The 23,638-nt window shown below is 41.6% G+C and overlaps 1 protein-coding gene across 2 annotated transcripts in view; it reads right to left on the bottom strand.

Moving 5' to 3' along the window:
• dicer1 (dicer 1, ribonuclease type III) overlaps window positions 1–23,638 on the bottom strand; it is a 186,111-nt gene that overhangs the window by 75,371 nt on the left and 87,102 nt on the right. For both annotated transcript variants that reach the window (XM_043696915.2, XM_087989583.1), the window contains 6 exons: window positions 17,335–17,465; window positions 16,132–16,266; window positions 9,026–9,186; window positions 4,734–4,905; window positions 3,406–3,878; window positions 1,881–2,013 (listed from right to left, as the gene is read on the bottom strand). In XM_043696915.2, coding sequence (XP_043552850.2) covers window positions 1,881–2,013; window positions 3,406–3,878; window positions 4,734–4,905; window positions 9,026–9,186; window positions 16,132–16,266; window positions 17,335–17,465 — 1,205 coding nt within the window. The remainder of the gene's footprint in view (window positions 1–1,880; window positions 2,014–3,405; window positions 3,879–4,733; window positions 4,906–9,025; window positions 9,187–16,131; window positions 16,267–17,334; window positions 17,466–23,638) is intronic.

The following is a 23,638-nucleotide window of genomic DNA, read 5'->3' as shown; positions in this document are numbered from 1 at the left end:
CATTAACGTTAATGCAGTCCTAGAATGACGAGGTAACACAATGTGGTAGAACATAATTTTGCACTTATGATTCACCATCTACTTTAATTTTTCTCTACTTTAAAATACAGGCTTCAAAATAAACCAGGCTAAAAAGCGAGAGAGAGAAAATGACAATGTGAATCATCTCAAGTCGTTTTTCATACTGTAGATGTTGGTATATAATTGATATTTGAAGCTCGAAAAATCCCATCAATAATGGTGGTTCATCTATACGGTAAGTATAACATTAAAATGCTGGCATGGTTGTTGACGTCTTGAAATATTATCACTTGCAGCAAACTTTCATGTCTTTTGCACTAGCAGCAGTATTGTATTGCCTGCCTGATCCCTTATGCCCAACTATCGAAAATCAGGAAATTAAACAGGAATTGGGGGGAGAGTGTGGGGTATTAGAAAAGAACAGCTGGTCAGGCAGCATCTGAGGAGGAGAGTCGAAGGTCAGGAACGACGAAGAGCTTATGCTCGAAGCGTCGACTCACCTGCTTCTCGGATGCTGCCTGACCGGCTGGGCTTTTCCAGTGCCACACTTTTAGATTCTGATCTCCAGCATCTGCAGTCCTCACTCTCTCCTTTGTGGGGAGAGAATCTAGTTGAGTAATCGGAGTAGAGCATGATGTTACTGAAAAGTGGCATGTGGCGTCTACTTGAATGCCATTGGAAAATATGAGCTTTTTATATTTGTTACAAATTAGAAATGGATGATAAATGCTAGCCTAGCCAATCACCTTAAGTCTGTGTCTTCTGCTAAATAACTCTATTGTAATAGTTTCCTTTTCCTTTCTCTATTCAAAATTATGAAAGGTTTTAAGTCTCCATAACTTTTTTAACTTCTCTGCTTCCAAAAATAAGGAGTACTTTCCTAGCTCCTTTATATATAAAATCATTCCTGGGACCTATCGAATCAAATTGCTCTGCAACCACTCCAAGATTTTTATATTTTTCCTGAACAGTGGTGTTCAGATTTGAACACAACACTCCAGTACAAGTGTAAATTTCAACTTGAGGCAGGATACAATGAAGATGTCCACTTATTTTAAAAGTAAACTTTCATAAACCTGATTTAAAACGAAGTGACAAGCCATGCTGTGCTACCGGGTCATTCTAGAGGTGTCATGCTAATCCCACCTCACCTTGCCACTAACATACCTATAAACATCAGTACTTTAATACTATGATCAAAATACAGAGATAGATAATATCTACAAACTTAAAGTACTTCCATCAGCCACAATGCGCTTAAAAGGAAAAAAAGACAACTCATTGTATTGCCACATGCTTTCACAAATCAAGCAGCAAGTAACCCAGAAAGTTAATAAAAGTCTTCATGCCTCAGGTAAAAGGTAAAGCACTAGACTCCAAAATCAAAAAGTTTTTTTCGGAAGTTTTTAAATCAGATTAACAAGGTTGTTTGGTGTGCAAACAGTTAACCCAACTCCACACCCACTTGATGCATGTCACTCAGATGCAATGTGGGGGGAGCGCTGCCAGGCCTCAATTCTGTCTCAGGGCCCATAGTACTCAGAGTCTGCTGTTTGCTAAGATTTTTAAAATTGAACTGACACTTATTCCGAAATTCAAAAAATTCTGAATTCTGAAAACCAGCTGGTCCTGAGCGTTTCGGATAAAGGATTGTGTACCTGTTTCAATTATTTGTCTTCTGGGATTACCCATAGAGCTTCCAAAGAAACTACTATTCAACATTCTTACATAATTTGTTCAGAAATAAGATAAAAGATTTTAAATGTACAGCTTTAACTAAGAGAATGACCAAGTGGGAAGCCAATACAGCCTTCAATATTAGATTGTTTCTTTGCGGAAAAGAGATGAGATGCTTTTACCTCCTCTTGTTTCCTGAACTCCACTTCCATCTGTTTATTACGAGGCTGGTTCTTTCCAATGCCATGACCAGTTATGAAATTACTGCTGACATAAGACAATTCTGGATCCTGCTTGCCTGCTTCTTTTATTAACCTGAGGTAAGATAATCAGGTTAACTCCATGAAACACGCAGGGCAAAAAACAGGACAATAATGGAAAGCAAGGGGGGTAAAATAGCCACGGCAAAGCCAAAACTTTAGCAGAGAATGATTTTATTACCAAGTCAGTAATCGCCACCGGCCCACCTCATCTACCTGTGAAAATAGCTACCCATTCATAATTTTCAGTAAAATGGCCAGAAATATTTTCTACTCCCAAGATATGGTCTGGGGTGAAATAGGTTATTTTCAATTTCCAAGTGACGTTAAAGCCAGGGAGCTGGCAAAATTCTAAGCCTCCATCCTCTTCCAGTTAACATTCTAGTTAACTGCACACGGTGACAAACTCATTAAGGATGAAGTTGCAAGTAGCCTAGGATTCTTAGTGCTGTTCAAGATGTTCAGCATTGCAACAATTAATAAATCCAATAGAAAGCATTTTGAACAAATCAGACAGAGTTGTGATCAAGCTGTCTTATGGTTTGATCAGAGCAAACTTTGTATAAGAGTTCTAACTCTGGTCTTGATACACAAGTGAAAGTTTGGAGAAGCTTGCTGTTTAACCTAGGCAGGTCATATAGAAGTGGCGATTTTGGAAAGACCTACAAAAATCTACAGAAATCAAACAAATTGTTCAAATAATAACTTTACATTTAATTGCAAGGGTAGGACAAAGGGACATCGGTTCAAGAAAGTAACCGGTATATTTAGATTGTTGCCAGGAAGTACAATAAGAAAATGATCAATGTAGAGAACAAACTTCTAGATAGAATAGCAGAGGTTAAAATGCTAAAGGTATTAACTGTTTGAATTACAATGCAGTCTTGAGGAAAGCTTTAGAATATTTCTGGACAGACAAATTTACTTGGGCTGAATTTTGTGTATTTTGCGAAATCTGGATATAAAATCTTCTGCAATTTAAAAAAAAATGTATAGGACATGGACATCTCTGATAAGATTGTATTTGTTACCCATCCCTTGAACTGAGTGGCTTGCTATGCCATATCAAATGGTAGTTAAAAGTCAACTTCATTATTGTGGCCTGGAGCCAAAAGTTGAACCAATGAAGTAAGAAGTTTCCTTCTCAAAAAGGGGAGTAGTGAAAAAGGTTTTTACAACAATCACTGATAGCTGACCTAGCCACCATCAGTTAGTCCAGCTTTATATTCCATCTTCATTTAATTTAAATTTTACCAGCTGACACTGTGGTATTTGACGCAGAGTCTTCACAAAGAGACAAACTTTCACAAACTTTCTTCATAAAGAGACCCACTCTTAGCTTATTCTTCAAATTCAGCATCGAATTATCAGTTCTTTTTTTTTAAATAGCACAAAATTGCATGCAAAATTTTCAGCAATGTCTTAGCCACGCACTATTATCCCTTACCTGTTTAAGACGACTGCTGTATAACGTCTCTCAACAAAAATAATCCCACATAATATATTGGTGAAAGGGGATGGGAAGTTAGTGTCAGTCTTCTCCTTTTCTTCTATTTCTTCATCCTCATCCTCATCTTCAGAATCACTCCATGATACATAATTGTCCTGGTTTCTGTTGTTGTACCATTCAACACTTTCAAACTGCTGCCGCTCAAAAGGTTTGTACTCATGCAGGATTTCCAGCAATTTACTGACTTTTGGGGTCACGTATTTCAGATCGAGTGCAGCGGGTGAGAAGTGCTCTTCACAGAGTGCATGAATTTTCCTAAGAAGAGTGTCTGTAAACAAAAGGAACTTCCTGTTCAACTCCTCCTGCTCATGTTTTATATATTTCTGCAGCTCTCTTACCATCATCCCAGCTACTTTATCTGCACACCAAGGCCCCAGAACGGTTAATACTGCACGGCAGTCTACCAGTACCTACAGTAATCAAATATACAGATGAGGATTTATTGTGGAAGCTGATTTTTTAAAATAGAAAACATTATTGAAGAAATAAAAACACTATGCAGAAATATGATCGCTTAAAACATTGAAAACTGAATTTTGAAGTAGGTAGTGAAGGGGAATCACCAAAAACCTGGATGGCTCACCATCTCAAAACTAAGTGTTTCTGCTTCTGAAAAATTCTACCAAGGTATCATCATCAGCTCCATAATTCAAAGCATTTTTTGATGGTGAACATGGAGATAGAAGGTTAAAATCTAACTCCGTACTATTTTAGGACAGTGAAATAGGCCAAGTGCTGGTAAATAGGACTAGATTAGTTTAGGATATCTGTTGGCAAGAAGAAGTTGGACCGGAAGGTGCGTTTCCGTGCTGTATATCTCTATGATATGGAATTTGAGTTTTTCCATCAGGGATCTCTTTCATCAACATTATATAAATTGATGCATCTTGAATCACAGGCAAAACATATAGGTGAAAGTGAGGTCTGCAGATGCTGGAGATTACTGTCGAGAGTGTGGGGATGAAAAAGCACAGCAAATCAGGCAGCATCCAAGGAGCAGGAGAATCTACGTTTCGGGTAAAAACACTTAATCAGGAATGAGGGCAAAACTTATGATGCGTGATATGGTAGATCTTCATTTTCAAGCACCTTTATGAACAACCAAGACCTCAGTAACCTTAAAAATTTCAAACAGATATTTCACTGGAATCTGGAGTAATACCGTCAGTATCAGTGCCCAAAAGAAAAAAAATAAGTTGAATCTTTATAAAGAAAAACCTGAGTTGCATTACAAAGGTGTATGTCAAACACAGATCAACATTTACCTGCTTAGGGACTGACGTTGGACCTCTATCATCCCAATGTGCAGATATGTTATTGAAATCATTAATAAAATTAAGTGCCTCATCCAACTCCTTTAAAAGCTTTTCATACAGTCCACTTTTATCCTCATATGGTCCACAGTCAAGCACAACTTCATGAGGTTGAGAAGAATACCTAACAATGAAAGATGACAACAATAAATGAAGCATATCAATCAGCAATACTTATTCTGCTCCTTTCCTCCATCTTCATAATAAGACTTTGACAGAACCAAATTCAAATCCCACAAATGTAAATTCTAAATCTGATTCAACAACTACGCTAATTTGATGGCTGGTACCAACAAGTGTGCCAGATTATAGAAACCAAATAGTTTACGAGTGCCTTTCAGGGAACATACAAACACTAGTAGTAAAAACAGAAGTTAGCTATTCAGCCCTTTAAGTTGCCCTATCATGCTGTCAGATCACAGCTGATCTGCTCTAGATCTCAAATCCTCTTTCATGCCAGCTCAAAGGCTTCAACTCCTTTAAGTTTCAAAATCTATTCACTACACCTTTACGTGCTTTCAATGATCTAGCGTCCACAACTCTTTGGGGGGTAGAGAATTCTAGACACTCTCCTCAGAGAAGAAGCTGTTCCACATCCTAGTTTGTCCACTGGTTTGAAATGTGTATACTAGAAAAACCATTTCAACAACAAACCTAAAGACTCCTCAAAATCTTCAATATTTCAATAAGCACATCCCCATTTTTTAAAACTCTAATGAATAAAAGGTTAAATCTGTTTAGCTGCTCTACTCTGAAAACCAATACCAATATTTGGTAACATTATCTACCATTTCCAATCCCCATTATTAATTCCCTGTCGCATACCTCAAGGATACCACACTTGTTTTAGCTACTATATCTTTTGATTAAGCTCTAGTTCGAGTTTTGTATTTATATTTTTGCCTATTTACTTTGTAAATCGATTTTCCCCCTTTTGGTTAACAGTCTAAGAGATCTGTTGCTAGTTCATAACACAAAATCCGTACTCCTCTGGCCTACTATCACAGTTTTTACTGCTTTGTATGCCTTAGAGGATTGGACTGAATTCTTTCATTGACTACCTCTGTTAACCAACCGTCGTGTTGCCATGGTCTGGCGACATGCTCTGAACATTTCAGAGAACACCTCTGGGACACCCGGACCAACCAACCCAACCACCCCGTAGCCCAACACTTCAACTCCCCCTCCCAATCCACCAAGGACATGCAGGCCCTTGGACTCCTCCATCGCCAGATCATGGCAACACGACGGTTGGAGGAAGAGTGCCTCATCTTCCGCCTAGGAACCCTCCAACCACAAGGGATGAACTCGGATTTCTCCAGTTTCCTCATTTCCCCTCCCCCCACCTTGTCTCAGTCAAATCCCTCGAACTCAGCACCGCCTTCCTAACCTGCAATCTTCTTCCTGACCTCTCCGCCCCCACCCCACTCCGGCCTATCACCCTCACCTTGACCTGCCTCCACCTATCGCATTTCCAAAGCCCCTCCCCCAAGTCCCTCCTCCCTACCTTTTATCTTAGCCTGCTGGACACACTTTCCTCATTCCTGAAGAAGGGCTTATGCCAGAAACGTAGATTCTCCTGTTCCTTGGATGCTGTCTGACCTGCTGCGCTTTTCCAGCAACACATTTTCAGCTCTGATCTCCAGCATCTGCAGCCCTCACTTTCTCTCGAAGATTGCGCAAGTAGTACTGCTCTAACAATCTCTGATGCACTGTACAAATTCATCATGTTACTATCGCCCCATTTGATTTCATAGGATCACGGAATCCCTACAGTGTGGGAACAAGCCCTCCAGCCCAACAATTCCACATCCACTCTCCTAACAGTAACCCACCCAGAGCCATATCCCTACCCTATTAGCCTGTTTTTACCCCTGACTAATGCACCTAACCTACACATTCCTGAACACTACAGGCAATTTAGCATGGCCAATTCACCTAAACTGCACATCTTTGGATTGTAGGGTGAAACCGCTGCACCTGTAGGAAACCCATGCAGACACAAGGAGATTGTGCCAACTCCACACAGACATTTGCTAGAGGTCTCTGGCACTGAGGCAGCAGTGCTAACCACTGAGCCACCATGCCGTCCAGTCCAGTCAATAGGACTCTCGGCAATTGTATTGCCTTGTTTACACAATCATTTCCTGATTTATACTTTGTTCTACAGTGAGTCACCTCTTTGGGGGCTCAGAAACTATTGCTCCCATGAGCTCTTTCTTTTGGTATTCCTTCTTTCTGCCCAAACTGATTCCATATCAAGATCTAAAATCACTACTAATACACCTACTCTCTGCCACACAGGTACTGTCCTCTATTAACAAAGCTATTTCATCGTCTTTTACTTTTTGTCTATTTGCCAGAATGACGAACCCCTTTAAATATCGACTCCCTCCCTTTTGTCACCTGGCAGCCATGTCTCTGTAACAACCATGAAATCATGGACGTCTACTTCTATTTATGCAATTAACTCATCGATCTTGATACAAGTGCATTCAAATAAAGAGCTTTAAACTTTCACCATTATCTATCTACTCTAATTGCAATTTTTGCTGCACTTTTCTTGTATCTTCTGCTCCTCCCTATCACTTTGATTATCATTTGCCTCTACATTCCTCTGTACATTGGCTATCATTTCTTTCTTGTTTTTTTATTTTTAGAACTTCCCTAGAATTGAACCTCCCTCCGCCATTTAGTTTAAAATGGTATCTACATCCCTAGTTCTACTACTTGCTTTATAATTTTGAGTTGTTTGTAACCCCTCAGGAGAACCTCTTTCTTGATCTACCCAGGTTGTTGGTACCTATGTGGACTGCAACAACTGGCTCATTCCCTTTCAACTCTAAGCCCAAAAGTGATATCCTAAACATTAGCACCTCATGGGCAACAGAACCTTGGGGACTCTTTGTCTTTACTGCAGAGAACAGTATCTCTTATCCTAAATATGCTACCGATAATTGCTACCACATTGCTCTTTTTCCCATCTACTTCAATGGTGCTCTGAACTACTATGCTTTGGTCAGTTTGCACATTGTTCCTGCAGTTGATGCCCTCACCCTCAGCAGCAGCAAGAATCTCTTTGGGGGTTCATACCTACTGGTCAAATGCCCTGGTTGATGCTCCTTCAAAGTTACATCCTGGGTAGCTAGATCTGCCTAACAGTCACATGCCTCCTATCCTCAACCACAGATGAAATTTGATGTAATTTCAAGTAACTAAAGGGTCTGTTTCCATACTGTATAACTATGACTAACTCTCTCCCTTCCTGATGTTTTGCAGTGTCTACACCGCTGACCCAAAGTTGCTTGAATACTTGCTGTGTGGATATATTCACCGTGGATCGCAGCAGCATCCTCCAGTTCCCAAATACCACAGCTGTAACAAATTGCCTTCCCAGCACTTCTATCCTGTTTTATTTGTTAAATAAATTTGGAGGCTCTTTAGCTTAAAAGTCAATTTCTTAACTGTATTCTTCAGCAATAATAATACCACTAAATTTAAATCACTTAGCCAAATCAAAAGGACATGGAAAAAATACCTACTTATCACTACCCTGATTTTATTTATCGTCTCATTTTGGATCTGAAAGGTAGGAACAGGGCAAAGGGGCTTTTTGCACCAGTTTCCATCTCCCACCAGTTTGCTCTAGCAATCTGTGCCACAAGTGATGCTGACCTGTTGCACACTCCCCTCAAAATGTGTTTCACAGTGACACTGACTTCCCATTTGTACCATTTGGCCTGCATGTAAAATTTGTGTCACATTATGTTTCATTCACTGTCCTCTGAAGTGAACTGCCACACCATTCTGCAAAAATGTCAACTAGGGAAGTTGGTCCATTACTGGTTAACTACAGACATGAAACAAATTCAATCAATTTGCACTGTTTGTGCCCTACACAGCAGTCAAAGCCCACATTACTCTATGCCAGAAATACTTTAAGAATCTGATTCTGGAGAACTAATGTGAATTTTCTACTTTCCATATCCATCATCCTTTTGGGTTTTCAGAGCAATATTGCTCAGCCATGGCTAGTTTGCATAATCATACCAGCAAAAGGGTTGTGACCACCTGATAATATTTGCAGCAGGTAGACACAATCAAGTTCAAGATCAAAACATAAATCAGCCTTAAAGGGAAAGATGAAGGCACTAATCTTCACAATACTAACCTTCAAAAACAATGTACCTCTTGATATTAGCATACAGTGAAGAATAAGAAACTAGACTGTGTCTACAACTCACTTGTCCAACACTACCAGGTCAGTGGCAGTCTCTGCACTGCTCCTGAGAATCTTTTCCAGCTTCAAAATTTTCTCCTCTAGCTCAGAAGGGTCACATTTACCATTTAAAATGGAGGCAGTCAGTCCCAAGATCCGAGGGCATGAAGGATTCTCCTCACACATCTGATTTAACAAAAAAGAAACAACGTTAAAATGAGTCATGGAAAGAATTCAAAGTTAGAGATATCCCTTTCCAAACTGTTGGATTTGTGATTTATTTTTAATAATTCAAACTTAAATCACAAAAGAATCACCAGATGTGAAGTTAAAAGCTGTGGAGTTGCTTCAGTGGAAAAAAAGGAAAGCAGAGAAAATATGAATAAAAAAGATAAAAGACAAAGAAAGAAAAGAAAGATAAAAACAAAAAGAAAAGAATGACCCAAAATGTTAACTGATTTCCCTCTACAGATGTTGCCAGATCTGCTGAGCATTTTGTGTTTGTGTTTCTGGTTTCGAGCATCTGCAGTTCTGTGGTTTTTATTTTGTTGATGATTCCTACAGTACTTGATAAAGTATAATCTGAGAGGATGTTCCCCCTCAGAGTGTCTGGGACCACACACCATAGTCTCAGAATAAAAGAGGGCCAATTTAAGACTGAGTTGAGGACAAATTTCTTCTCAGAGGATTCAGCTGTAGGCACAGTCCATGTGTATACTGAAGGCTGAGACAGATTTTTGATCAGCAGGGGAAACAAAGGTTACAGGGAAAGGGTAGGAGAGTGGACATGAGGAACGTAGAATCAGCCATGTCTTTTTATTAGATTAGATTACTTACAGTGTGGAAACAGGCCCTTCGGCCCAACAAGTCCACACCGACCCGCCGAAGCGTATACCACCCAGACCCATTCTCCCACATTTACCCCTTCACCTAACACTACGGGCAATTTAGCATGGACAATTCACCTAACCTGCACATTTTTGGATTGTGGGAGGAAACCGGAGCACCCGGAGGAAACCACACAGGCACGGGGAGAATGTGCAAACTCCACACAGAGTCGCCTGAGGCGGGTGTTGAACCCGGGTCTCTGGCGCTGTGAGGCAGCAGTGCTAACCACTGTGCCACCATGTCCTATTCAATGGTGAAGCAAGCTCTTGAGACCAAATGGCCTACTCCTTTTGCAGTTTTTCATGGTCTTATGGAGGGGTCTGGCAGCTGAGTAGATAAATCCCAGGTTGTTGAGAGGGGCAAGGGGGGAATAACTGGGTGCTGGCACTAATTTTCAATTTCTTTTTGACCACAGGAAAGGTACCAGTGGACTAGAGGAGAGCCAGTGTGGTACTGTTATGTAAAGGGAGCAAGGAATAAACGAGAACAGTCAGACTAACCTTGGTGCAGGAAAACTATTGAAAGCAATTTGGAGGCAATCTACTTACACTCGGAAAGGCAGACATTAATCAAGAACAGTCAGCATGGCTTTGTTAAGGAGAGATCTCATCTGACCAACTGGATTGATTATTTTGAAGAGGTGACCAGATGTGTAGAGGCGGTCAATACATTTGACATAATCTACTTATCAAAAGCTGGGATACACTTAGTGTCAGAGGTCTGGATGGGGCAAAATTTGTAAGCAGCATCCAGGAAAGTTTTCTAGAGCTGTATATCAATAGATGCCGAGGGAAGGGGCCATATTGGACCTGGTGTTGGGGAATGAGCCAGGCCAGGTGGGAGAAGTTGCATTGGGGTATTTCTTTGGGAATAGTTACCACAATTCTGTCAGTTTTAAAATAACTGTAGACAAAGACGAAAGTGGTCCTAAGGGATGAGTACTAAACTGGGCCAAGGCCAATTATATCAGGAGCTGGGAAATATGGATTGGACACAGCTATTTGAAGGAAAGTCCACATTTAATATGTGTGAGGCTTTCAAAGATAGGTTAAAGATAGTGCAGGATAGGCATGTCCCTTTGAAAACCAGGGTTAGAAAATGGAAGATTTGTGAATCGTGGATGACATGAGAAATTGTATGACTAGCCAGGAGGAAAAGGGAGCGTATGTAAGGTCCAGGCAGCTAAGAACAGAATGGGCCCTGGAGGAATATCGGGAGATTAGGACCAGGAATCAAGCGGGCTAAAAATGATCATGAAATAACTACAGCAAGCAGAATTAAGGAGAACCCCAAGGCATTTTCTTCTTGTATAAGAAGCAAGAGAGCAACCAGAGAAAGGGTTGCGCCACTAAAGGATAAGGAAGGTTGTGTGTCGAACGTGAGAAAATGGGTGAGATTCTCGATGATAACTTTGCATCAGTGTTCACTGACGAATGGAAAGGTGATAAACGCTGAGCTTAGAGATTGAAGTTTGTTTAGTCTGGATCACATTGACATAAGGCGGGAGGATATGTTGGGTAGGCTAAAGGATATTAAGGTGGACAAATCCCCAGGACCGGATGGGATCTATCCTAGGTTGCTGAGGGAGGCGAGAGCACAAATAGCTGGGGCCCTGACAAATATCTTTGCAGCATCCTTAAACGCAGGTTAGATGCTGGGGGACTGGAGGGTTGCTCATATTGTCTCCCTGTACAAGAATGGTAGTAGGGATATTCCAGGTAACTACAGACCAGTGAGCCTGGCATCACTGGTGGGAAAGTTGCTGGAGAAGGTACTGAGGGATAAAATCTATTTATATTTGGAAAAGAATGGGCTTATCAGTGATAGGTAACAAGATTTTGTGCAAGGTAGATCATGCCATACGAACTTAATCGAGTCGTTTGAGGAAGTGACCAAGCTGATCGATTAAGGAATGGCTGTAGATGTCATATACATGGACTTTAGTAAGGAGTTTGATAAGGTTCCCCATGGTAAACTAATTGAGAAAGTGAAGTCACATGGTGTGCAGGGTCTTCTAGTGAGGTGGATAAAGAACTGGTTGAGCAACAGGAGACAGTAGTAGTTGAAGGGAGTTTCTCGAAATGGAGAAAGGAGACCAGTGGTTTTCCGCAGGGGTCAGTGTTGGGGCCACTGATATTTGTAATATACAAATAATCTGGAAGAGGACATTGATGGTCTGATCAGTAAGTTTGCAGATGAAACGAAGATTGGTCAAGTAGCAGAAAGCATAGGGGACTGTCAAAGAATACAGGAGGACATAGACTGGAGAGTTGGGCGGAGAAGTGGCAGATGGAGTTCAATCCAGGAAAATGTGAGGTGTTGCATTTTGGGATGTCTAATTCTGGAATGAACTATACTGAAAACAGAAGAGCCTTGAGAAAAAGTGATGAGCAGAGAGATCTGGGAGTGCAGGTCCATTGTATCCTGAGGGTGCCTGCTCAGGTGGATAGAGTGGTCGAGGTGACATATGGTATGCTTGCGTTCATCGGAAAGGGTACTGAGTAGAAGAGCTGGCAGGTCATGTTAAGATTGTACATACTGTTGGTTCGGCCGCATTTAGAATACTGCGTACAAGTCTGGTCGCCACATTACCAAAAGGACGTGGACGCTTTGGTGAAGGTGCAGAGAAGGTTTACAAAGATGTTGCCTGGTACAGAAGGTGCTAGCTATGAAGAGAGGTTGAGTAGGTTAGCATTGTTTTAATTAGAAGAAAGGAGATTGAGGGAGACCTGATTGAGGTCTATAAAATTATGAAGGATATAGACAGGGTAGACAGAGATAAGCCTTTTCCTAGGGCGAGGGATTCAATAACAAGAGGTCACACATTCAAGGTGAGAGGTGAAAAGTTTAAAGGGGGATATACACAGCAAGTACTTTACACAGAGGGTTGTAGGGACCTGGAACGCGTTGCCAGCAGAGGTAGTAGAGGCAGGCACAGTAGATTCATTTAAGATGTGTCTGGACAGTTGCATGAGTAGGTGGGGAGCAGAGGGATACATCCTTAGGAATTGGACGATAGGTTTAGACATTGGATTTGGATTGGCACAGGCTTGGAGGGCTGAAGGGCCTGTTCCTGGGCTGTAAATTTTCTTTGTTCTTTGTTCAAAAGGACCTTGGTGCACATGTCCACCAGTCCCTTAAGATAATAGGACAGGTAGATAAAGTGGTTAAGGCGGCATATGAGAGACTTGCTTTTCTTGCCAAAGGACAGAGTTTAAGATCAGGGATATTAGATAGTCCAGTTAAGGCAGTTCTGGAATCCACATTATATGAGAGAATATGATTGCTCTACAGCAGATGCAGAGGAGATTTACGAGAATGTTGCCTGACTGGAGAGTTTGTTACGTAGAAAGATTGAATGGATATTAGCTGTTTTCTTGGAGCAGAGCAGACTGAGGGGGAACGTAATTGTGATGAATACCATTTGAGGGGTAGATAGGAAATGTTCCCCTTTGTGGAGGGATCAATGACCAGAGGGCATACATCCAAGCTAAGGGGCAGGAGGTTTAGAGGGAATGTGAGGAAAAACTCTTCCTTTCCCCCCCCCACCCAAGAGGGTAGTGGGAATCTGGTACTCGCTGCCTGTAAAGGGTGGCACAGGTAGAAACCCTCATCACATGTATTGAATTTTTAGATGTATACTTGTGCAACCAAGACATACAAGCTATGGACCAAGTGCTGGAAAATGGGATTAGAATAGTTAGGTGACTGCTTTTAAGTGGTACAGACTTGATGGGCTGAAGGGCTTTTTTCTTTGCCATAGAGCTCAATGACTATACAGCAAAAATATTCTTTCATTTACAATGGCTACCACTGGGAGATATTAAAAATACATATTCTGATGTACAATGTTACTTCATACTTAAATGGATAACGTGAGCACCAGTTTTGGTTACCTATAATAAAACAATTCCATAATCAATGGTCTAACAAGGTTCTTCTAAGGTCTCTCCTTTAATCAACTCATGGGAAGAGAGCATCGCTGGCATAACTAGCATTTATTGCTTTTAACTCTCAAACAAATATTAGGTACATCTTGAGCCTTTCCAGGCATGAGCAGAAAGTATATATCAAAAAAAGGGGCGAAAAGCAGGTTTGATTTGGAATGATGCACCAAGCCATTTTGAGTCCAATGTGACCAAGCCAGCATAAACCAAATCAACATTTTTAACTATTTAGCGATTATCGTTAAATGTATCTGATCAAAGATGTCACTTCACAAATATTTAAACATTTCATGTTTCATCGGAGGAGGCAAAGAAGTTGTTACAATTTTTGCAATAAAAATTCCAGCAAATACTTCCATAGCCTCTCCACCCACAGGGTTAGACACAATCAAGCTGACAAGTTCAATAACATTAATGAATTCAATTTTTTAACAAAAAGCAATAATGGCAAATGGAACCCTGTCATGAATGCTTTGGTCTGAAGACTTGTTCACATCAAGCCAAAGGGAGGGGAAGTGGAGAGCAAGAAAAAGAGAAACAGCTGCTGCACTTCTGTTATCAATTTTAATATTAGGCAATGCCAGCAGACTCACAGGGAAAGCCAGTTACATTCAAAGTGATACTTCTTCAGATTGGTACCATGTAGGAGAGGCAGCTGTATTGAATGGCATTCTGCCTGAACTGAGACAGATCTGCACATAAACATCACACTCCCATGAGAATTTGTACGCAGGATTCACACGGCTAAGCTGATTGCTTAGCTTGTACTTGAATACACAGCTAAAGGCAAACTATCCTCTTGAAGGTGCTTGGCAGGGTTTTGCCTCTACTGGAAGAATGCTGATAATTAGGATACTCACCTTGTGGGGTCTTTTACAACTTTAGTACTTCATTTAAACAACGTTCATGTATTATAAGCACTTAAGGAAGGAGCTAAGAAAACTACATAGATTAAAAGAGTAGAAGGACTAGAGAACAAACGTGGACACTGACCTTTGCATCTGACCTGTTAGATATAAAATCTGACTCCGTAAGCCAAATTGGAACTGCCGTAACAGAGGCAAAACTAAACTGCAACAACTTTCTAACAGTAATTTTGTTTTACAATTTGTCATGCATCAAGACCCAAAATAGTTCTTGTTCAAAGTCCTGTCATTCAACAAACTTGCAAACTATAGATCCTATTAACAAGGGGCAAATAAATGTTCCTCGTGCAACAGTCCTGCAGTTGTATAAAGTAACATCTTAAGTACCATCTGGCTTGGGTTAATGGCAAAGGACATAATATCAAGCTTTTTATAATGTAGGAAAAACACTTTCAATATTTTGCCATTTTTTAGAAACAGTAGACACACTCGTGAGGCAAACAACAAAGTGAGTTATAAATGGTGAGGATTCCTGATACCATCCCACGGTGAATCTTTTCAAGAGATCAAACCATAGCTGTTAGAGCCTTCAACTTTCGACAGAGGATGTAGCAACCCTCAGGGATGACAGTAAAAAAGAACATTACATCATAACAGCTCAAAGAGTTGAGATTTCAAGCTAGTTAACTTTACACAATTTCTTTACCTTTTTTAGGCAGGAAAGCGACTAAAAGATCAATCACAAGTGAATGGTCAAGCAGATTCAAAGTATCATATTTCTTAGGGTCATGTTTTCTATTTCATTGAAAGACAAAGATAAATGTTTTCTTTCATATTAACAAGCTTATATCTTAGTTTAAGTACACAGATTACCTTATATTTCTAGTCAGAACACTGGACTCCAAGCTATCAGATTGACATGGTTGACAGGTAGCATGAGAAAACAGCTGCATCTCACTAAGCAAACTCAATTTGGGGGGGCAGAGACAGGCAGGCGAGAGGGGAGAAATGTTCTCAAATTTGGATTATTTTGGAAAGATAACAAAAACTGTAAAGTCAAGCAGCTTTATATAGGGGATGCGCACATGATTGACAAGAAATACAAGTTCCCAATTTCCACAGAAGTGAAAACAATGTTAACAATTATTTGCAATTAAACTTTTCAGGATATCACACTGGCAAGAGGCTGCAACTACAAGTTTACATAGACAGATTTTAGTTTGAATTTAGAAATTAAGAGTTTTCTTTGGAATGGAAATATAAAAACAATAAAGGACTTCAAAATAATAAATGAACTAAGTGCCCTTTGGCTGCATGCACTGGAGGTTTCCCCCAAATTTAATTTCACATGAGAACGACATTTGGTCTTCACTCCCAGTGTGGAATGTTATGGCAAAATGATTTGTCTAAATGACAGCAAGAAATAATACCTTCATAATCTCCTGATAGGGATGTTCTCTGATTGCAAGGTGGCATTCATCAAACACTAGAAGGTTGATTTTGGAGAGGAAAAGGTAGCCCCTTTTCAAGATGTGCAAGAAGATGTGGCAAGTCATGACTAGCACCTATAAAAATCAAAAACAGGAGAGAAATAAAAAAAGACAATCACTAAAGATTTTACATAAAACATAACCTTTTTACACAGTTAACACAAGGTACTTCTATATCTTTTTAAAAAAAAATTGCATCTGTGCTTTAGTTTTGGTTGTGGACTATATGGGAAAGGGCTGTTTTATGAAAATGGACTGAGGAAGGAACTGCTGTATGTTTTAAAAACATTATTGAAACTAACTGTAAAATCATGTTTACACTGTTGCTTTACAAGCTGTGTAAGGTACAAGAGACGTTGGCCTGGCTTTGGGGTTCTTGTACAACGTGAAAGTCAGCTGGCTACAGGTTGCTGATTAGTTTGTGGAGTTGTGACCACTTGTGGATGCCAAAGGCCATCAGCCCGACAGTGCCAATCTGATTGGCCCATGAGTGGTTGCATATCTTATTGGTGTGAACGAGACTGGCAGAAGGTCTTGGACCTCTGGAATGTGGGGTGGTGTCTCTTTCTCTGCAGTAAAAATGCCTGAAAAGAAAAAGCCAGTTTATTTTCTTCCACCAGTTGCTGTAAGCCCTTGCTTTTATCCAATAATTCAAACTTTATCACTTGTGAACCAATTGCTCACTTTTCTAGAGAAGGCAAAGAGTAAACTGAAGGATTAGGGAAACAAGAGGATCTCTTCCAAAATACTCCTGAGGTGTTATGCCGCTGAACATTTTCTCCAGTCATTTTTAATAACACCAATTTTTGCTTTGTATTGGCGTATTTTTACAAGGGGAGCAGGGTAGAGTTTTTAAACTAAGAGTTATTCAACAACAGTTCTGGTTGTTTGCTTGTACTTATGATCTACTTACTTGTAATAAATTGTAGTTCTTGTTAACAATATGGTCCATGTTTTCGGTCAATCTGAGTCTACCAGGCAGGTAAATTGGGAATTCAGCATAGTTCGATACAATCAACTTAAGACACCTCCAGGATGAGCAGGACTTGATTTTCAGGCTTTAAACATTTTACATTAAGGCATACAAAATGCAAAAGACAGGACTATGATCTTTAACTAGACTTTCAAACTAAGTTGAAATACCTGTTGTCCAACAAAGCTTTTGTTCCATTCTTTGCTTGCCCATGACTCAATGTTTTCCATACTGGAATACTCTCCGACCTTCAGGTCTGAATGGGTCTTGACAGCTGCTGCTAGCTGAACCACAGAGGGCGCTAGAAGAGATTATGCTTAATTTAACCACTACATTCTCTCACCAAGTTATATTCTGCACACAAATGATGCCATTTAAACAGAAATGTCCAGTTATACAACCATATCAACTACCTGAACTAACTACTTCAGGTAACAGTCTTAAGACGATTTCTTATTTCAGTGAGTTTGCATTAAGGATTACATCATCCACAAAGTCCTGAAAAGGTGCTAGGTTTAATCCCATCAATATCCAAGCTGGCACAACAATGGAAATGCTGCATATTGCTGCATTATCTGAAAAGCCTTCATTGCAGATTATTATACTACTGAGCAAGGACCATGCAAGGCTGCCCTGGTCATTTGGTGAACTGGGTTTAATCCACTAATAAACTAATAATAGCCAAGCATTTTCCAGCAGGAATTACCTGTTAATAATCAGCCCTGAGAATCCTTGCCCAGAGGTTGGTATGTATTGTTGAAGACGACACTGATTATTGATCTGATCAATTTGGAAGTAGAGGGAATAAGACTACACCACAAAATGTTATTGTCATGTGGTTATTATGACTACGTTACTGCAAATGCAGCTTGACCAGAATATCTAATCTTATGACCTTGCATAGACTCACTCTACCATTAGCATTCAATCAGGGAATCAACCCTTGTTCAGTGAAGAATGCAGGAGGACATGCAAGGAGCAGCATCAGGCAACTAAAAATTAGGTGTCAACCTGAAAACATATTATGAAGTGCTACTTTCATGCCAAGCAGGAGGAGGATGTAATGCAAGAACTAAATGATTCCACAACCAACAAATCAGATCTTAGGATGTGTCAGTACGGCAGAGCTGTCATGAATGGTTGTGGATAGTGAAATAACTAACAGATAGAAAAGATGACACAAATATCCCAACCTCAATGATGGCACAGCTGAGCACACCAGTTAAAAAGGTAAAGTGGAAGCATCTGCAACCTGCTTTAGCCTGAAGTGCTATCCACTTGTGCTTCTTTCAGAAATCCCCTGCATCACAGATGCCAGTCTTCAGACAATTTGATTAACTCTATATAATAAAAAAAAGTTGAAGGTAGCATATACACATACTTTGGACCATGTCAACATTCTGGTAATAAACAAACGTGCTCCAGAACCATTCTTACGCCAGCCAAGTTGTTCCAATTCACAGCTACAACAATGGCATTACCTAACAACGTGATAAAGTTGCTCAGATATATTTGGTACACAAAGATGCAGGACAATGTCAAGCCAGACAATTACTGGCCAGTGTATTCTTGATCAAACTGACCATGCTAGCATGTGGCCTTGAAAAAGAACAGCCCGCTCACAATGATTCAATATAGGTTCGGCCAGGGCCACACAGTTTCTGGCCTCATTAGAGCATGAAACAGCTGACCACCAGGATGTAAGGTGAGAAGGACTGTCCTTGACATAAAGGTAGTTTTTAACAGATTACGGCATTAAGCAACCCTTGCAAAACTGAAGTCAAAAGGAAATCAATGGAAAACACTCTGGTAATTGGAGTCGTACTTACCATGAAGAAAGTTAGTTGCGAGTATTGAAGGTCAATTAACTCCACCCACGACATCATTGCAGGAGTTCCTCAAGGTAGTGTCCCAGGTGCAACCATCTTCATGGTCATCCTCAATGACCTTCTCACCATCACAAGATCAGAAATAGGCATGCTCCACAATGGTTGCACAATGTTCAATATTATTCGGACTTCCACAGATACTGAAGTCAAAAAATACCTCAATACCAATACTAGGACCTGATCAGGTGTACTTTAGAACTCTGTGGAAAGCTAGGGAAATGATTACTGGGCCTCTTACTGAGATATTTGTATCATTCATAGTCACAGGTAAGGTGCCGGAAGACTGGAGGTTGGCAAACGTGGTGTCACTGTTCAAGAAGGGTGGTAAGGACAAGTCAGGGAACTATAGACCAGTGAGCCTGACCTCAGTGGTGGGCAAGTTGTTGGAAAGAATCCTGAAGGACAGGATGTACATGTATTTGGAAAGGCAAAGACTGATTAGGGATAGTCAACATGGCTTTGTGCATGGGAAATCATGTCTCACAAACTTGATTGAGTTTTTTTGAAGTAACAAAGAGGATTGATGAGGGCAGAGTGGTAGATGTGACCTACATGGACTTTAGTAAGGCGTTCGACAAGGTTCCCCATGGGAGACTGATGAGCAAAGTTAGATCTCACGGAATTCAGGGAGAACTAGCCATTTGGATACAGAACTGGCTCAAAAGGTAGAAGGTGGTGGTGGAGGAGCGTTGTTTTTCAGACTGGAGGCCTGTGACCAGTGGAGTGCCATAAGGATCGGTGCTGGGTCCACTACCTTTCATCATTTACATGAATGATTTGGATGTGAGCATATGAGGTAGGGTTAGTAAGTTTGCAGATGACACCAAATTGGAGGTGCAGTGGACAGCAAAGAATGTTACCTCAGATTATAACAGGATCTTGATCAGATGGGCCAATGGGCTGAGAAGTGGCAGATGGACTTTAATTCCGATAAATGTGAGGTGCGGCATTTTGGGAAAGCAAATCTTAGCAGGACTTATACACTTAATGGTAAGGTCCGAGGGAGTGTTGCTGAACAAAGAGACCTTGGAGTGTAGGTTCATAGCTCCTTGAAAACAGGTAGATAGGATAGTGAAGGAGGTGGCTGGTATGCTTTCTTTTATTGTTCAGAGTATTCAGTACAGGGGTTGGGAGGTTATGTTGCAGCTGTACAGGAACATTGGTTAGGCCACTGTTGGAATATTGCGTGCCATTCTTGTCTTCGTCCTATCGGAAAGATATTGTGAAACTTGAAAGGGTTCAGTAAAGATTTACAAGGTTGGTGCCAGGGTTCGAGGATTTGAGCTATAGGGAGAGGCTAAACAGGCTGGAACGTTTTCCATGGAGCGTCGGAGGCTAAGGGGTAACCTTATAGAGGTTTATAAAATGAGGGGCATGGATAGAATAAATAGATAAAGTCTTTTCCCTGGAGTGCAGGAGTCCAGAACTAGAGGGCATAGGTATGGGTGAGATTGGTACGATATAAAAGAGACCTAAGGGGCAACGTTTCCATGCAGAGGGTGGTACGTGCATGAAATGACCTGCCAGAGGAAGTGGTGGAGGCTAGTACAATTGCAAAATTTAAAAGGCATTTGGATGGGTATATGAATGGGAAGGGTTTAGAAGGATATGGGCCAAGTGCTGGCAGGCAGGACTAGATTGGATTGGGATATCTGGTTGGCATGGATGGGTTGGACCAAAGGGTCTGTTTCTGTGCTGTACATCTCTATGACTCTAAGTCACCTGCAGTCACCTGAAAGCCCTCAACATAGACTGAAGTCTCATGACAACAGGTTAAATGTGGGCAGGGAAATCGTCTTTCGATTTACCACTTAGCATCCTCTCTCAGTTGATGAATCAGTACTTCTCCGTGTTGAACAACACTTGATGGAAGCACAGAGTGATAGGGTGCAAAATATCCTGTGGGTGGGACTTCAGTGTCCATTACCAAAAGTGGCATGGCAGAAGCACTACTGATCGAGCTGTTTGGGTCCGAAAGGACACAGGTGCTAGATTAAGTCCCTGGTGGGTGGTGAGGGAATCAATAACGGGTAAAATTATTATTGATCTCATCCTCAACAATCTGCTGCTACAGATGTATCTATGGAAGGCAGTATCATTAAGACTAACCACTGCAGTCCCTGTGGAAGTGAAGTCCTGCCTTCACATTGAAAGGACCCTCCATCGTTTTGTGTGGTACTATCACTGTGCTGATCAGGACAGACGTCAAATTTATCCAGCAACTCAAGACTGAGCATGCAGGAGGCACAGTGGGCTAATAGTAGCAGAATTGTACCTGAACATGATCTGCAACGTAATGGCCAAGCCCACCTCCCACTCAACCATTACCATCAAGCCAGGGAATAAACACTGGTTCAATGGGAAGTACAGGAGGCATGTCAGGAACACCACCAGGCATACCTGAAAAAGAGGCATCATCAACCAGGTGAAGCTACCAAACAGACCACTTGCATGCCAAATAGCATAAGCAGCAATTGACAGACAGTTAAGCAATCCCACAACCAAACTGATCAAATCTAAGATCTGCATTCCTGCCACATCCAGTTATGGATTGTGGGGGTCAGTTAAACAACTCAGTAGAGGAGGCAGCCCCATAAATATCCCCATCCTCAATGGCAGAAGAGCCAAACACATCAGTGCAAAAGAGAAGGCTGAAGTGATTTTCAACTAGAAGTACAAAGTGGATGACCCATCTCAGCTTCCTCTTGTGATCCTCAGCATCTCAGATGTCAAGTCTTCAGCCAAAGCAGTTCACTTCATGTGATTTTAAGAAACTTGGAGGCACTAGCTATTGCAAATGTGGACTCTGACAACATTCCAGAACAGTACTGAAGACTTGTGCTCTTAACTTGCCACATCCAGCCAAACAATTCCAGTACAGTTAAAATACTGATATCTATCCAACAATGTTGAAGGTTGTCCAGCTGCATCTTGTCCATAAAAGCAGCATATATCCAATCTGGCCAACTACGCCCCATCAGTCTACTCTCGATCAGTAAAGTGATGGAAAGTATCATCAAGTGCTTTCAAGCAGCACCTGCTCAGCAATAAGCTGCTCAGTGACCACTCTGCTCCTGACCTCATTACAGCAGTGGTTCAAGCATGGACAAAAGAGCTAAATTCCAGAGGGATGAATGAGAGCACTTGACATCAAGGCTGCATTTGACCAAGTGTGGCATCAAGGACCCTTAGCAAAACGAGAATCAATGGTAACTAAAAGGGCAAGCTGGTTGATGTCATACCTGACACATAGAAAGATGGCTGTACTTGGGAGACAGTGAGGGCTGCAGATGCTGGAGATCAAAGTTAAGAGTGTGCTGCTGGAAAAGCACAACAGGTCAGGCAGCATCCAAGGAGCAGGAAAAATCGATGTTGTTTCGGGCTGGAGCCCTTCATCAGGAAGGAGGCTGGGAGCCTCCGGGATGGAGAAATAAATGGGAGGGGGTGGTGCTGGGGAGAAGGTAACAGAGTGCAATTGGTGGATGGAGGTGGGGGTAAAGGTGATAGGTGGGAAGGGAGATTGACAGCTGTCCTCAGGGGATCTCCAACCCACAACTTCTAACCTCAGTTGGGGAACCCTGCACCGCCAGATTCTACCTCCTACCCAAGCTCCACAGACCTGACTACCCCAGCCGTCCTATCATCTCAGCCTGCTCCTGCCCCACTGAACTCATCTCCACCTACCTCGATACTATCCTATCCCCCTGGTCCAGGAACTCCAGAAATACATTTGGGACACTACCCACGGTCTCCATCTCTTCAGAGACTTCAGTTTCCCCAGCCCCCAATGCCTCATCTTCACCATGGACATCCAGTCCCTCTACACCTCCATCCGCCATGGCCAGAGCCTCCAAGCCCTCAGTTTATTCCTCTCCTGATGTCCCCACCAGTACCTTTTCACTGACATTCATACACTTGGCTGAACTGATCCTCCCCCTCAACAATTTCTCCTTCCAATCCTCCCACTTCCGCCAGACAAAAGGGGTAGCCATGGGCACCCGCATGGGCCCCAGCTATGCCTGTCTTTTTGTCAGCTACACAGAACAATCCATCTTCTGGAGTTACACCAGCACCACCCCCCACCTCTTCCTCCACTACACTGATGACTTCATTGGCGCCACACCCAGCTCCCATAAGGAGGCTGGACAGTTCAACTTCACTAACACATTCCATCCCAATCTTAAATTCACCTGGACCATATCTGACACCTCCCTCCTCTTTCTAGACCTCTCCATCCATGAGGACCGACTCAACACTGGCATTTTTTTAAAAAAACTAGCCCGACTCCCAAAGCTACCTGGATTACACTTCCTCCCACCCTACCGCATGCAAAAAATGCTATCCAGCATTCCCAATTTCTCCGCCTCTACTGCATCTGTTCCCAAGAGGACCAGTTCCACCACAGAACACTTCAGATGGCCTCCTTCTTTAAAGACCGAAGTTTCCCCTCCCAGGTGGTTGAAGATGCCCTCGAATGCATCTCATCCACAGCCTGCACTTCTGCCCTTGAACCCCACTCCTCCAACCACAACAAGGTCAGAACACCGTTCCCCCCCCCCCCCCACCCAAGTCTTCACCTTCCACC

Source organism: Chiloscyllium plagiosum, unplaced genomic scaffold (genome assembly GCF_037043375.1).
Source record: "Chiloscyllium plagiosum isolate Xiang-an unplaced genomic scaffold, Cpla_swu_hap1 HiC_scaffold_8, whole genome shotgun sequence".
In the NCBI taxonomy this organism is placed as follows: domain Eukaryota; kingdom Metazoa; phylum Chordata; class Chondrichthyes; order Orectolobiformes; family Hemiscylliidae; genus Chiloscyllium; species Chiloscyllium plagiosum.
This window is presented reverse-complemented; position numbering and strand designations above follow the sequence as displayed.